Source organism: Nymphalis io, chromosome 19 (genome assembly GCF_905147045.1).
Source record: "Nymphalis io chromosome 19, ilAglIoxx1.1, whole genome shotgun sequence".
NCBI lineage: Eukaryota > Metazoa > Arthropoda > Insecta > Lepidoptera > Nymphalidae > Nymphalis > Nymphalis io.
In genome coordinates this window covers 6735047-6751452 of record NC_065906.1, presented here as the reverse complement: position 1 = coordinate 6751452, position 16406 = coordinate 6735047, and the positions used below count along the sequence as shown (strand labels likewise).

The 16406-nt window shown below is 34.0% G+C and overlaps 2 protein-coding genes across 3 annotated transcripts in view; one reads left to right on the top strand and one right to left on the bottom strand.

Moving 5' to 3' along the window:
* The first annotated feature begins 1096 nt into the window (after nucleotides 1–1096).
* Nucleotides 1097–10973, top strand: LOC126775932 (ankycorbin). Of its 2 annotated transcripts, XM_050498116.1 has the most exons (8): nucleotides 1097–1330; nucleotides 3721–4000; nucleotides 6066–6199; nucleotides 6295–6467; nucleotides 7035–7300; nucleotides 7377–10020; nucleotides 10092–10486; nucleotides 10554–10973. In XM_050498116.1, exons 1-8 carry the CDS (start codon nucleotides 1097–1099, stop codon nucleotides 10832–10834), a joined length of 4407 nt encoding a protein of 1468 aa, XP_050354073.1. In that variant the 3' UTR covers nucleotides 10835–10973. The 2 variants fall into 2 exon arrangements, with proteins under 2 accessions (XP_050354073.1, XP_050354072.1); XM_050498115.1 differs by lacking the exons at nucleotides 1097–1330; nucleotides 3721–4000 and adding an exon at nucleotides 5315–5360.
* A 1640-nt stretch (nucleotides 10974–12613) lies between these two features.
* The window catches only part of LOC126775922 (dynein beta chain, ciliary-like), a 30974-nt gene continuing 27181 nt past the window's right edge, over nucleotides 12614–16406 (bottom strand). The window contains exons 75-82 of the mRNA XM_050498089.1: nucleotides 15564–15759; nucleotides 14774–14947; nucleotides 14636–14704; nucleotides 14366–14548; nucleotides 13966–14139; nucleotides 13706–13854; nucleotides 13420–13614; nucleotides 12614–12792 (exon numbers count right to left, since the gene is read on the bottom strand). Of these exons, the coding sequence (XP_050354046.1) occupies nucleotides 12693–12792; nucleotides 13420–13614; nucleotides 13706–13854; nucleotides 13966–14139; nucleotides 14366–14548; nucleotides 14636–14704; nucleotides 14774–14947; nucleotides 15564–15759 (1240 nt within the window). The 3' untranslated portion in view covers nucleotides 12614–12692. The remainder of the gene's footprint in view (nucleotides 12793–13419; nucleotides 13615–13705; nucleotides 13855–13965; nucleotides 14140–14365; nucleotides 14549–14635; nucleotides 14705–14773; nucleotides 14948–15563; nucleotides 15760–16406) is intronic.

Here is a 16406-nt window from a genome sequence, read left to right as displayed (position 1 = left end):
TAGTTATCAATACAAAAATATTGATTTCTTTAGTAGTTGTATTAAAAGGAGAGTAATAAAACTGAAATACGAACCATACTGTGGCGCATTGATACTCTAAAGAATGGTTAATATAAGATATTACATATACAGTGCCAATGTCTAGGGGCGGTAGTAAACATCTTGTGACTCCTTTCGTCCGTCCGCCAATCTATTTTATGTAAAAAGGGATTGTTAATAATATATGAAAAAGCTACAAGTTATTTTTTAAAATACATAACCATAATAAAAACAATCTAAGCTCATGTATGACCACGTGTTAAAGATATTTAAAATTAAAATCAGCATCATTAGTTTGTTTTTAATTATTAATTAGTAGCAGATTGTTATGGTTTCTTATGTAAATACGAGCCTTGAAAGTTTTCTTTTAGTTTTCCAAATCCAAACCTAATCTTGAGCTTATTATAAAACTTAACTTTCGATTGTGATCAAGAGCCGTGGGGTCGGACGGTGCATGACGTCACGCATCCCCCTCTAACACGATAAGTCAAAGGCTATTCTTCAACATAATGACTACGTAATAACATCCATAACAGTTACCTAAGAACTTTCCACAACAATCACACAGTTTTTAACCTTGTGCCTGTTTGAAAAATGCTAAGGTTGAACTGATCTTTCGATTTAGCACCGATTTTAGATACAGTTAAGGTACATTACTCGTAGGACATAAGAAAATCACCATAACACCTACATACCCCGGCCAGTAAATGGTTTTTGATTTCAAGATGACGTTTTAGGTAGTTATTGTATATTACAGTAAAAAGATGATTCCTTACACACGTAATTATTTTTTGTAAATTATAATAAATAGGTATAATCGGCCATTTATATTCAATTTTCTTGACCTGGTTTGATGCTTGCGTTGTTTGGCGTTGCGTGTAGCTCTACTCCTTTTCTGACCAAACGGGCAGTAGGTGGCCGCTGGCCGTTGTTTCAGGCGAGTTTCAAGGGTCAGTCGGAGCTTCGCGCCCTCCGCGCCCGCTCGTCGCGGCTCGCTACAGTTACCGCAACCCATACCGACACATGGCACGCGAGCCACTTTAAATCCTCTATTGTTATGGAAAAGCGTGGAGTGAGCGGTCGGGGCGAGCCCATCCCGAGCATACTAAAAAAATCTAAGAAGCACCGTACAGGGGGCGATCTCGTCGATAAAAGTACTAAGATCAGACGAGAAAAAAACGGCTTCAAAAAGGGTGATGCAAACATCCCTCTGCCGCAAGGTTGCACACCACTTATGTACGCCTGTCAACAGGCGAACTATAAATCTGTTATTGATATTCTCAATAAAGATGTAAGTTTTATTTCATCAGTTAACATTTTTTTTTTCGTTTTTGTGTTAACTATTGACAAAAGGCGTGATTTAAATAAAATTGCATAACGTCACATACTTTTGGATCAGTACAAAGTTTTTGGTGCAGTACAAAATAAGTTCAGATATAAATCAAATGAGAGCCATAGCATTAATGGCGTTAAAATATGAATTTTAAGTTTGTTTCTAGTGTTTAATTTCGGCACGCGATGTAGGTACTCGTAGCTTCGTGACGCTGTCAGTTGTATCGCATCGCCTATAAACAATACATTTTAAGTCATTATGTTTGGTGTTGTAAGTTTATTATGATAAAAATATTTTAAAATTATACACCAAAAATAAAACTTTAATAGACATAACATCACATTTTAATATAATTTAATCACTAACTTGTTCAAGCTTGTTTCATAGATCATATGAATATCTTTAGTAATTATACAGCGAAATAATATATCAAGGTATAATACAACATTTTGAAAGCTATTATGTTGAAAAGCTTTGAAAGAAATGCACTAGCAGGAGGGGTGAATATTGAACCGCGTGGAACACATAGTCAATCAATAGGTATACCCAGTCCCACGATGTTACGGAACTTCTAATGTTACGTAGGTATATGCCTTTTTATAGTAAAAGTCGCTTTTGTTACGAGTTTAACTTTTTAATTTGGAACAATGATTTTAAACCTCAAAACATAATAGGAAAAAAATATTCATTAAGAATATGTTTATTATGTACAAAAATATAAAATAATTGAAGTGATTACTCAATTGAAGCATTTCAAATCAATTTAGACTATAATTGTTTGCCTACATTCAGTTATCATCTCTAATAATAATTAGCAATCATCTCTAATAATAATTAGCAATAAAAATATTTTCTTTGTGAAAAATTTCAACAGGCATTTTCAAGAAAGACATACAACATATTGATAAACAACATATTGATATACAACATATTGTTAGTTGTAATAGGGATTGTGGGCTTCTTGTTCGGTGTAATGCAAGCGAAACCAAATATGCAATAACTTCTTAACGTTTCAATCACACTTAACAACAAACAAATTACTTGCACTTACAAAATATTAAAATGTTTTTAACTAAGCACAAAGCACAGCAGGTTCGCAACAACAGAGCATCCTTAATCATCAATACATACCGTGCCAATTCTCCATTATCATCTGCCTTAACCATTGAATTTACATCTTTCTCATTACCAACCGCCTCTCTTTTGTCTTGGTTTTGATTGGTAGTTTTTAAAATCAAAATCGAATAACATCTACTAAATTAAAATTTAATTTAATTAGTGAACAAAGTATCCAAAAGTATTAATAAAACTAAACAAAAAGTTCCTAAATTAAATGACTGTTTTAATATATTGCAAAATTGCTTATTAAATATAGTAATATTATATATCTACTTAGTACGGCATCCGAACTAATGGGCACCCGAACGTAAATTTATATCTTTTATATTTTATATTTACGTCGGCAATGGGAATTACGACTTACATTTCTTTATATTAGCTTAACACTTCGAAAGAATATAAAATACCCCTTGTTTTCATTTCGGCAGAAAAACACGATAAATTGTCTTTTTTACGTTTGTCATTTTATTGTTTAATTTTGAGCCGAGATGGTCCAGTGGCTAGAACACATGAGTCTTAACTGAACATTGCGGGTTCACACATCCGCAAAGCCCAACTGAATTTTCTTTGTGTTAATAATTCATCTTTATGCTCGCCAATGTAGGAAAATATCGTAAGGAAATCTGTAACCATTCAACCCGCATTGGAACAGCGTCATGGAATAAGTTTCAAATCTATTTATTTTATATAGATAAGATAATTGTCATTTTTTCAGCTTAATAGTAATGGCATTTTGTAATATTGCACTATGATTTCAAGTGTACAATTCAATGGCTAAGAGTATTGATTATGTTTTTCTAATAAATCCTATTGAGTGGGACATTTGATTCAAAGAAGTCAATAGAACTGTTAAAGATGTTCTACTGGGGTTTTTAGATACTTTTCTCTTTTGACATATTTATATATAAATATTTTTTCTTCTTTGCGAAAGATAATTGTGATATTGTTTGCTATGATATTGCTTATGATATTTGCATCGTTCAGTGCAATGTAAGATATCTTGCCTATTACTCCTTTTTTATGTATATATAAACTAAATATTGATTTATGACATCCGTAAGAGCCTGTGAATGTCCCACAGCTGGGCTAACGGCCTCCTTTCCCTTTTTTTTTTTGAGGATAAGGTGTGGAGCTTATTCCACCATGCTGCTCCATAATGTCGAATATTCAAATAATATTCTTGTCCGCTACACTTTTGGTTTAATTTAAAAGAAAAATAAATTCTTCAGCCATCATCGGTTCGTATTCGTGATCGCAGCCTACGTTGCGCGCTGCACTACTGTGCTTCAAGCGGCGCGGGCGCAAGCCAGGCAGCGCGTGCGGCGTGTGCAGACCGCGTGCTAATGGCTGCTCCATCACTAGCTGATGCGCGTGATGCTGATGGTCTGACACCATTACATTTAGCTGTCGTTCATGGCAACGTACCACTCGTGCAGACGCTGCTGGCAGCCGGTGCAGATGTCAACGCTAAGGATAACGAACAGCATACCGTTGTTCATTGGGCTACAGGCAAGTTTTCTATTTAGGACAATTTTAAATTGTAGATATACCATACTATATGATCGATTGTATCGCTTCGATTATTTTCACGCTGTTTAATAATAATTAATAATATAATAAATAATAATCATAATAATAAATAATCTCCTTAAAAACATTTAGGTATTTATATATCAATCAATCAATCAACAGCCAATCGTTGTCCACTGCTGAACATAGGCCTCTCCCAAGGTGCGCCAAAGCTCCCTGTCCTCCGCCTTCCGCATCCAGTTGGTGCCCGCCACCTTCTTAAGGTCGTCGGGTCGTCGTCGTATATATATATATATATTTGTATTATAAATTAGGAGCTATCGCAATCATATCGTAAAATCGTTTTTTTACAACAAATGCCATAAACTAATGTTAGATGATATCTTCATTTATAATATTAGTTTTGTGTAGTTTTTTATACTATTATCAAGACAAACGATAAGTATTACCAAGCGTATCATTAGTTTGGTTTTTTCAATCAAACATGTAAAACGGATTTGCGCATGACGTCTCCACTAGATCAATTTGCTGAGTAAGTTGTATAGCGAAGTCATTCCGCGGTGAAACCGGTTTCACATTATCACCGCTACAGCGGAATCTACGTTTCGCGTGCACGCCACGTCACTTACGACTGTCAACTCATGTCAGTCATAGCATTCATCTTAATCTCTATTCATGTATCGCTAACAATTAGTGTTTTCAAAGCACTAGTGTAAATTGTCTTTGATAAGCATACTTAACCTAAAAATAGAATGTTTAATTATTTATTACAATTTATCAATATTTTTTTAGTCTCGTTTCAAAATAACAGTTAACAACTTTATTTTTTCAGATAATCCTTTCATTTTAAAGTAGAATTATACGATGCGGACCCAATGTGTTTCTTACATTTCTTACCAAAATCACAGCTAACCTACGAATTTGGGCGAACTTAAAAACTTTCCTTTTTTAAACCTTTACTTTTCTAAATAAGTTTACAAAATTATAATTGCTCACAAAATTATATGATGTCATCAAATTTTATTAAAACGAACAAAACAACGAAAATGCTAATCATGATAAAGTACTAAGAATATAATATTTCGTACATCTTTGTTTAAAATTGTTTTCATGATTTAGTAATGTTCTAGTAATGGCTACTGAGGGGCAGAATGACCAAAGTTTGTATGTCGTTGTTAAGGAGGCAAGGGGTGTCGTAACTACTTTATTGAGCGACGAACAAGGCCGGGTCCTTGAACCCCCAGATTACGTCGATCTAGGACTTAGTTTTCCGTCACAAAACATTGAAAAGGTCAACTCTGATTTCTCAATGTCAAACTTTTGTTTCATTTAAGATAAGGTAAGGTAAAAATGTCTCTCTCTCACGAATTACTATTAATAAATAACCAGATAAATAAATTTAATTAATTTTGGAACATTTAGTTCGTCTCTATTCGTTATTTACTATAGACCAAAATGTTTTGGTACAGTATACTCAGCTCTCCCTATCAGCTTTTTATTGTTCATAATTAAGCTAAAATATTGTTAATATTTCTCAATCCATCGTAATAATATTTTTAACTATGAGTCTAGAAACACCCAGACCTAAATTGACACATATTTTATGGCCTATTATTTCTAAGCCGGGATCGAATACTCGAACAGTGACGCAGCAGTAACCATTGCGCCAGCTCGTCGACTGTCGTTTGTAATAGGTAGTGGGCTTTTATGCAATTCTCTATGGGTGGGTACCAACCATGAGCATTTATTCTTCTTCAAACAACTTTATTTTTTAAATTACTTTATCCCGGTTTAAATTGTGAATGAGTCAGCTTAATTACAAATTGCTGTGCAGGTGACAGCTTACCATCAGGCGGTGTATTTATTTGTCTATCTTCCTAAAATAAATATAAATTGTCTGTTTTTATCATATAAATAAAGTAGTGTCATAAAAGAATGTAAATGAAGAAAACCCATTTCATAGTTAAATTGAATCTGACTGGACTAAGGACGGTCACCTATCAATGAATTAGACAATAGTAGTTATTGAATATAATAATTATAGTTTGTGGCGAGGTGGGAGCACTAAGAGCGGTGTTGGCCGCAGGGGCCGACGCAGCTACTCCGGACCAACACGGTGGTTATCCCTTGCATTACGCCGCGCAAATGTGTGGAGCGCCAGCTGCTACAGATCATCAGGTACTATGTATTGCAAAAATAAATCCTTTAAATAAATGAAGAGTTACTTTGCAATAAATAATTAACCCATAATATTATCTAAAATAATAACATAGAGCAGAGGAGCAGCCTTGGAAGTACTCCGTGCTTTAGTAAAAGAAGGTGATGCGAGAGTAGAAGTCAGGGATGCGGATGGTCGCACGCCTTTACTATGGGCTGCATCCGCCGGCTCAGCCGCCGCGGTGTTAGCTTTACATCAGGCTGGCGCGAGTGTTGACGATGCTGACAGGTATTTAGATTGATTAATAATTGAACACGATTTATTTTACGGTTAGTTTTTTTTGTATGATTGTTTATATACTTACAAAGTCAGTATATAAACATATTCAGATTTTAACCTAGTTCTAATTAATTGTTATATCGATTTAAAACTTTTCAAGTATATGTAATTCGGATTAGTATACAATAATTTAGTACAATCGAGTTGAACTGATGATGGATTCAGGAGGTTTTTCAAACTCTTTTCGAGTTTGAACTATTGAATGGAAACTTTAAAACCACTATAATAATGGCTCATTTAGTTGGTTTTGACGAGTCCATGTCATCCCAGACTCATTACTTTGACAAAAGCTTCTTAGCGTTTAAACTGATTTCAAATATTTTAACTAACAAATAAATATTTATTATCAATAATCCTTTCTCTTATTTCATCATAAGCACGATAACGAGATATTGTCAATAAGTAGTAATATATCTATACGATGGATGCATTGACGTTTTGATCATTATTAGATATATAATATTGATGATCATATTGATAGTGTTTTTTTTAAATTAATGTTTACTGTTGTTACAGAGATGGCTTAACAGCTTTACACTGTGCGTCGGCGCGAGGACATACAGAAGCGTTAGAAACATTAGTGGGTCTTTGCGGTGCTCGTGTTGATGTTGCTGACTCACATGGTTGTACACCGTTACACTATGCAGCTGCACTGGGTCATGCTGATGCGACCTCTGCTTTGTTGGTTCATGGGGCTGATGCTCATCGACAAGATCGAAGAGGTAGAAGTCCTGCTCATACGGCAGCTGCTAAAGGTCAAATTGAGACTGTACGCATTCTTGGTTAGTTGAAAAGACTAAATGCATGATTGATTTGTGGGATATTTTTAAAATTTAATAATATAACATTTATTTTTAGGAGCCAGAGGAACAAATTTATGGCTGCGAAATTCCAAAGGAGACTTGCCATTGCATGAAGCTGTTGCCTCAGGACGTCGAGAATTAGTAAAATGGTTATTAGATGGAAGACCTTCACAAGTTAATGCTACGAATCATGAAGGGCGAACCCCTCTCCATATCGCTGCAGCTACCGATAATGCCGATCTTTGCCGGTTGTTATTAGACCGCGGTGCAGAAGTTAACCCTGTTGCTAGATCAGCAAAAAATGAACCTTTGACGCCTTTAGATTGCGCAACTAGTAGGGGTCATCGGTCTACTGCAAAATATTTACAAATGCAAGGTGGTTTACCTGCTTCAAAACTTTCTAATACACATATTGTAATTGATGCTGCACCAATAACTGCATTACCAACGAGAAAAGTAACAAGTACAAAAATAGATGTACGGGACCGCATACGAATAGAAAAACGTGAAGTAGTAGAAATGTCAAGTCCAGTTTCCGACAGAAGGCGTATTATTAAAAAAGATAATAAAGAGTCAAAGAGTAGTAGTAGTAGTACCTCATCTGAAGATCAGAAAATTAGAAAGAAAACAAAAAAATACGGGAACAGATATACTGAACGCAGACAAAAGCGTATAGAAAAACAACGGAGTTTTAGTGATGGTTATGATAGCGAATACGAAATATATGAGAATAGCCCTGAAAAAGAACAAAAAAATAAAAGAGATACCAAAGATAAGAAAAGCAGGTCAAAAAGTGAGCCATCTCGGCGAAGTAGAAGCTGTGCAAGGTATCGTCACCGTTATTCACGGTCTACGTCAGGAAGCTCATCAGAAACACCTAGTTATTCAAAAAAAAGAAGAAGTAGGCGACATCGAAAGCGTAGTAAACGGAAATCGACATCAACATCAGACAGTAGTACTGAATCAAGCGAACGACTAAGCATGAAACGTAAAGGGAAAAAAACCTCTATTAGAATCGAAAATGACTTTGAAAAACAGAGCGTGAATATTGTCAAATTTAAAAATGCTAACATACCTCAAGATATTGAAGTAGAAGAAAGTGATAAAGGTAAAATTTTACCCTCTAAACCGTTCGAAGCAAACTTAGAAATAGAACCAGCACCAGAAGCTGACGTATCAAGGAATAAAACTCACAGTGAAACAGAAACGGATACAATATCAGTTAAGACTAATATGGTAATTACAGAAGCTCAAATTCATATGGAACGTGAATCTAGTCAGCATGGCAATTCAGAACTAACTGTCACTTTAGATTCAGCGAATAATGTTTCGATAGAAACAACAAATTTATCTATCACGCATAAAGATTTAGATGAAAAATCAAAACAAGAAGATAAAACACAAAAAGAAAAGGACCATGATGTTCAAAGTAATGTGATAGAAGACAAGAAGATTGAGATAAAGCCGCTGGATAAATCAGAGCAATCTACTGAAAAGGATACAACTGAAAAGAGTTACAGTTTGAAAACTGACGAAGAAGATACGTCCAAAATTACTCATGATCCTGATAAAGTAGAAGATGGTTCAAAATTAGGAAGTGAAATAGAAATACCTGATTCTTTAAAAGATTTAGATAAAGAGACAAAAACTCTTGAAAATGAACAGTCGTCAATAGACATTGAACCGCAAAATGCAGAATTAAAACAAAAAGATAGCAATGATAATAGTTCAGATACAATGAAAATGTCATCTTTTCAAATTTTATCTGGCCCAGATAAAATTATTTCTGAGTGTAAAGATGATTCCAAATCTAGTTTAGAAAATTTAGGTAAAGAACAAGAAGAGAAGAGTTCACCGAGCGTGTCTTTTTCAAACAAAGACGAAACAATCATAATTAAGGACTCTGAAAATGCTTCTGAATGTTTAATGGAAGAGCAAAAAGAAGTTCTCAAGCAAAGTGAAAGTATTCCAGCAAAAGAGCACGATCAAGTTCTAACTAGTTCTAAAGCAGCTAGCAGTGAAGATATTCAAATTCCTGATAAAGGTATTATAACAATACTAGACAATGATACAACAACTGAGGATCGAGCAGTGCAGCAAGTTATTTTACAAGATGAAAAGGACTATGAAAGTCTTCCATTGTCACAGATCTCTCCCAGACGTGTTAGTAAATCTTCAAAAGATAGCCAAGTAAGTAGTAGGAAAAGCAGTATTTATGAAACCGAAAGTTACAAAGTTCTATCAGACACTGTAGGCACGGCAGAGTTAAACGTCGGTATATTAAAAAAATCTAACACAATGGGAGAAGAAAATATGCGGGATGTAAGAGAAAGTTCATTTGGAAGAATCCCTAGTATAAGTGATAATGAAATTTACTATAGTCTATCAGAAGCAAATGGTCGAAGAAAACGTTTTCGGAAGAAAGGTAGATTGAAAAGTAGAATAACAATCAGGTCTAAAAGTGAGAATTCAGAAAGAGGTTATGAATCTAGCGGCTTAATGGATTCTGGTTTTGAACCTAGTCCACGACCAGTCCAACGTTTAATTATGAGTCCAAGACTTAATGCCTACTACCAACAACGTCGGAGTGCAAGACATTTAGGAAAATCTGACAGTAAAATACCGGTTCGAAAACCAGGAGATAAGAAAGCTGTAGATATGAAGTCTGTCACACAAAGAATACAAACAAATATGAGGAGGTAGTAAAATATATTTCATAATGATTCGCAATATTGTTTTTACATTTTAATTACCAACATTACGATTTCAGGTATTATTGTGAACGAAAAATCTTTCAACATTTATTAGAACTAAAACGCTTACAAATAAGAACGAGTAAAGCGAATGAGGCCGTCTTAGTGAAAAGAGCTATTGATGAATTTAACAAATCTAGTCTGTCTAATGTTGGATTGGGTCCTTATAATAGCACCGATTATTCATTTAGCAGTTTTGAGCAATTTCTTTATGAAAGTTTAAGAAAATTGCAAAAAAGTGGTAAGAGACATTTAGATAATTTACCAGAAAAGGCAATTGATTTTGATTATGGAGAAAGCGAATTATACAAAATGAGTGCTATTCCGGATAACCCATGTCTGTGCACGAGTAAAACCCATCGATGTTTTCACGCAGTACATGCTTATACAGGAATTCCTTGCTCCGCGTACAGTAAGTAGCCAATTTATAAGTATTAACTTATTACTTAAAGTTTATTATATATAACATTTTTTTTAAGTTCCCTATAAATGGAATCACCACACTATGCCCAAGCCAGCTACAGCAGGAACAAGTAAATCGAAAGGCTTTCTACCTAAAATTAATTCAAAACCACCTTCTGGAAAAGCACATGTAACTCTGGAAGTGTCTCATGGTACAGAAAGACAACTTATAGCCTTACCTGCTGAGAAACTGGATAAAAATAAAAGATACTATGTAACGTTTACCGTCAAAGGTTCTGAACCACCGTCTGACGATAACGCTTCTCCAAAATCATCTACAAAGGCGAGAAGTGGGTGATATTGATAAACGAATACAGTAAGTATAAAATTAACAGATTGTCATAATTTATATTGTAAGTTGTTAGTAGTTTGCACAATTGTATAATCGAAATTCTATCATATTTATAAAACTTAAAATTGAAAATTCTTATTATACACATTCTATTTTATCACAGATTAAATGAAAAGATTAAATTGAAATATTATATTCTGACATTTTTGTTTTTATACATGAAATTAAATTTTTTTATAATGTATGTAAAATATTTTAAATCAATTTTCTATTTTTGAACTATTTAAAACTTGATGGTCCAAAAGACCGTGAACGCAAGATCTATTGATACCTCGTCTTTGTTGCCTCCTTCGCAGCTACATCCGAATTTAGCCATCTCTGGCAAGATGCTAGGGCATTCGAATCTGTCTGGCTACATATTTAAATAGCTGACCGCGTTAAATAAGTATAACAAAAAGTAGACATATGATTATAATTTAATTTTAAAATTATAAATGTCCGCAGCTTGTCGCAGAATATATTGAAAAATCATGCTTTTTACTGTGATGTTTTTGTGCTGAATTTTGATGCACCTGTTACCTGTGAAAACCATCGCTACTCTGGTTTCGAACGTTTCTACTCTAGTATACTTGGATTGAAAGAATGCCTTTACTGAGATGTATTGTTCACGGGCTTTTGTTCTATGATATTAACTATACCTGTGCAAAATATTTGTTAGTGAGTTACAAAATATATGTAATTCTTTGTGAATTTATTGCTTATTTCAAAAAACATCTTAAAGATTTATCCTTAATTCACGCACTTTAGTTAAATCCGATTCTTGATAGGTAATTTGACATATCATCATATTTATATCTATGTCGTGAAAAAAAAACAATATTTTTGATAATTTCAAGTAATAAGTATATTTTTATAATAAAAATAATCTGAATCAAATTTATATAGAAAAGTTACAGATATATAATATTTTAGAACTAATTGATTATAAGTCATTATAATTTATGTGTATCACTGCCATTTAAGACTATCGTTTAATATTATATAAAAACTATTAATGACAGTGAGTAATTGTTTAGCGGGTGATTAGTTAAACAATGCCGTGTCTTCTTCTTTCGAATGTCATCCTTTTGCCGTCCACTGCTCGACGAAAGCCTCCCCATAGAACGCCAACCATCCCGATCTTGGGCCACCTTGCCACAGAGCATCCTACACTACGTTTCACCACTTCAGCGAGCTAATTCTACACGCAATGTCGGTGACTAGTTCTCTGGCGAATGTCCTTATTTCGGATCCTATTTGCCAGACAAACCCCAAGCGTCGCGTGTCAGTCAATAATAATTATTATAGAAAGGGAGAAATAAGTATTTAACCAATCAGCCGTTAAGCAATGTTTATAAAAAAAGGTCGTTAATATTCAATCAACGAATTCATACAAAATATTATTTTAAAATAGGTATAAATGAATTGTAATCAGGTTTTCTCTTTAAAATATTCATTGTATTTGGTATTTATTTAAATCCATTACATCAATATAAGGAATAAAACTATGATGTACCTATTTATTGCCCCAATTAAAAAAAGTAATTTCGTTTGAATTATAAATGTAAATTTTATAAAATGTGCATTTTATTTGACCCTGTACTAGCGTGTATCGAACACAAAGTTTTAGGTTTTTAAAGTCTTAAGAAAATACTTAATCATATTTTGTTTTAAATTTTAAATGTCCAATGTTACGTAATAAAATAAAAATATAAGTTATTAAATTTATTTTTCCTAACTTTATCTTCACAACATTATAAACGCCATATAACATAAGAAAAATAAGCAATAATATAATTGAAAATTAGTAATTCCAGAAGCGTTGCTACACTCCAAGCAACAATGCTACACCGGCAAGAGTCCACCGTGTCGGCTTATCCTTCGTCTTTAAGTTAAATGTCCAAACGAACGTTGGACCTCGCATCCTGCAAATATTAAAAATACACATAAAATTTTATACCTTATACGTACATATTAAATTCGACAAACATTTCGATCACTTTTAAGCCTTTATATAGCGAGCCGTAACCCCGAAAGAACCCCCGAAAACAACTCCCAACAAGATCATTTAGTATGAAAGGCATAAGTAACGTCGAGAAAGGTATATGTTTCTTTCTCAAAAACGTTTCTAGCTGCATGTAATCGGAATTGTAGCTATATAATATTCCTGATGAGGATTTTATGGATATAAATAAAATGACTGTACCAAAACATGATATAAGCATTTCTAAATACCTACATAAATGTATTAACTTAAACAATTAGCCATATATTACCATGTATTCTCGACATTTGTAAAAACGTTATTTCACGAAGCGTGTTAGCATGTTTGCACTAATCATTCGAAAGAAAAACGCAAACACAGAAAAAATCAGACAAAACTTACTTGAATAAATTATTAATTTAACAGTCGAGGTAATTAATATGAAAGTTGATGGTTAAGCCATCTCTGAATCACATTGGTATTTTAAGTTTATTGCGATCCATTGTTTTATTAAGTATGTCCCTACATATTATGCATATAATTATAATATATCATACATAATACTTACCGTATTTTATAAACTGGACATTCGTACACATTTTTCGTGTCCTGCTTATCCTGCGTAACTGCTTTGATATATATGACAGGCATCATGGGAAAAAGCTCCATCATGTGTGATTCCACGATACCACCCGTGGTCGTATCCCAGCGGGCACCTTCCATATATAGGCCGTGGATATTGGCGCCCTCGCGTGGGGGTGCACTGAGGTTAAATAATAAATAAAGCAAAAAAAAAAAATACATACAAGCATCAAATAAAATTAGTTTAATATTAAAAGAAGCAAGCCACTAACTTAAAATCTCCCCTGTTTTTCTTAGTGACGTCACAGTTAAGGCACATCTTATCCAGCGGCCACTCGTTTTTGCGCGCCGTTTGCTGCATGATGGCCGTTAGAAACGACTGAGGATTGAAGAAACCCGCAAGCCATACCGCCGGTGGGAGCTAATAAAATATTTATTTAAAAAGTGAAAAAAGTTGGTATTCCATTGCTTAACATTAAATCAAAAGTAAATGTAGCAAGTAATAGTTTAAATACATAAAAAATATATTTACATTAAAGTCCCCAGACCAGTTTTCAAGTTCTGTAAGTCGTAAACAGAGGTCAGAGAACCAAGCAGCAAGACCTAGCAGACTCGGATAGGCTAATTTTGTCCAAGAATCGGGAACATGGTCCATGAATAACGACTCCATCAAATTCTCCATGTCACTGCTTATTGTTAACTCACCCTGTGTCAATAATATTTTTGGGTCAGACATATGTCATTGAAATAATAAATATTAACAAGGTTTCATATCTAAATTAAGTATATCGTTAGCATAATTATGCTTAAAAAATGAATTAACTTAATATTACAACTCTCTGTATAACAAAATATGGTAATGAGAGATTTGAGAGTTATAGTATAATTTCATAGGGTTTATACTTGTGGCAATAATAAGTGTTAAACTTCACCTTAAGACCCAGCTCCAACTCCTTCAGTGATCGTCGAATTTCCCCCATGAGCCGATTCATACGCTCGCACTCCTGCAGCGCGACTATTGTATACGGAGTCAGTTCTTCCACTTTCCCCATTAGTTCCACTAAGTTAAACGGTTCCGGTACTCTATCCATAATATCATCTAATATGTATCGCACCTGTTTGTATCAAATAAATTTATTATTTCAGGGCATCCTAAATCGTTATAAGAAAAATCAGTCGATCAAATTAAAAAAAAAGAGTACCATTTCTTCTTTACTCGCACCACCACCAGCTTGTGCTCCTGTATCTCGAGGTTGCATTTCAAAGACGACCTGTAAAAATATTCGATAGTGATTGATTCTATTTTTCAAGATACATTTCTCATTTGAAAGTGGCGGTACCTTGAAAAGTCGTTCCGAAACTGTGGTCAAATAACCGATTTCTGCATTAGGGTGCAAACCGTATAAGTAAGGCGTCTCTTCGGGAAGAAAGTCATCAATATAGTGATGATAGCCTACATAGTCTGAGTTGGGAGGAGATATGAATCCTGGTGCCAGAGGCAACTCTCCATCGACCTGTAATTACCAAAGTTTAAATGCAAACTACGTGTGATATACAATTGTTTTCTTCTCATAAGCAATTGTTTTTTAAAAAGGTTTTTCTTATTTTATATCAGTGATAAAACACAATGTCGCTATTTACTCAATATATTAACCTAGTATAGTTCTAGATACTCTGAAAAAGTCTATGTACAGCAAAACAAGATGTAATATTCAATAAGACGCTTAATCCCGAACGTAAGACTTTCCGAAAAGATATGTATTTATAGATAATTTTTGATTTTCGTTCAGATAGAGCGTCTGAAGATGCTGGAATGGAGCGTTGTTTCTTGAAAATCATGAATCGTTTGTACTTGCTATGGGCCGTTTCGATTTACCTAAATGAAATTCGTCATAACAATTGATAAATAAGGTAATAATTGTATGTAAAGAAATAGACCAAATATAAAAGAGTATACGCATTTACATATACTGTATTTTAACCGTCGACTTTACTAAAAGTTAGTTTTCACTTTTTAATTATAAAATACCATTTTATTCAAATTAATACGTATCGCGTAATATCACGTAACATACGTGATATTACGCGAGTTATAAAAAGATCTGAGAGAGTAAAAATAACAGAGCTTACCAGTTCCGGCTGCATGTACTCCAGTAAGAAAGTTCTACAGAGCCTCCTGTCCCAGTCGTCGGTGATGTGTCCACCGTACATAATCTCCCCGAAGAGGTATCGCAGGTCTTCCCAAGGCACGCGAGGATTTGCCTCCAAGTAGTTGTATAAAACGTATACGCATATCGTCAAATCACCAAAGTTGAACGGATACACTCTACACACAAAAAAAGGAAGACACCAAGTTTTACATATTTTAAACAAAGTTGCGTTATATCTATATAATAAAACAATAACAATACTCGTTTATAAGAAATATTCAAAAACATTTTTTTTTAAAGATGCTCACAATGTTACTTACATCATCCTTTAATATGAATAATATAACTATATAATGTTTTATCATGAGAACTTACATGGTGATCTTGTATTTTGTGAAAAATATTATACATATATGTATAATACTTCTATTATTCCAAGACAATAAACAGTTTATTAAAATGTAAAGTCAAAATTATTTTCAGCGAATTAGCACTTTAGCACAAATGCTCGTATTAATTGTACTTTACTGGTAGGGCTTTGTGCAAGCTCGTCTGGGTAGGTACCACCCATTCATCAGATATTCTACCGCAAAACAGCAATACTTGATATTGTTGTGTTCCGGTTTGAAGGGTGAGTGAGCCAGTGTAATTACAGGCACAAGGGACATAAAATCTTAGTTCCCAAGGTTGGTGGCGCATTGGCTATAAGCGATGGTCGAAATTTCTTACAATGCCAATGTCTAAGGGCGTTTGATGACCACTTACCATCAGGTGGCCCATATGCTCGTCCACCTTCCTATTATATAAAAAAAAAAACATAAGG

What these genes read in the sequence shown, in the direction of transcription:
- LOC126775932 (XM_050498116.1), top strand. Translation starts at nt 1,097, where the DNA reads ATGGAAAAGCGTGGAGTGAGCGGTCGGGGCGAGCCCATCCCGAGCATA. An exon ending in CGTTGTTCATTGGGCTACAG is followed by an intron (nt 4,001 to 6,065) that starts GCAAGTTTTCTA and finishes TAATAATTATAG; the next exon opens with TTTGTGGCGAGGTGGGAGCA. An exon ending in AATTCCTTGCTCCGCGTACA is followed by an intron (nt 10,487 to 10,553) that starts GTAAGTAGCCAA and finishes ATTTTTTTTAAG; the next exon opens with TTCCCTATAAATGGAATCAC.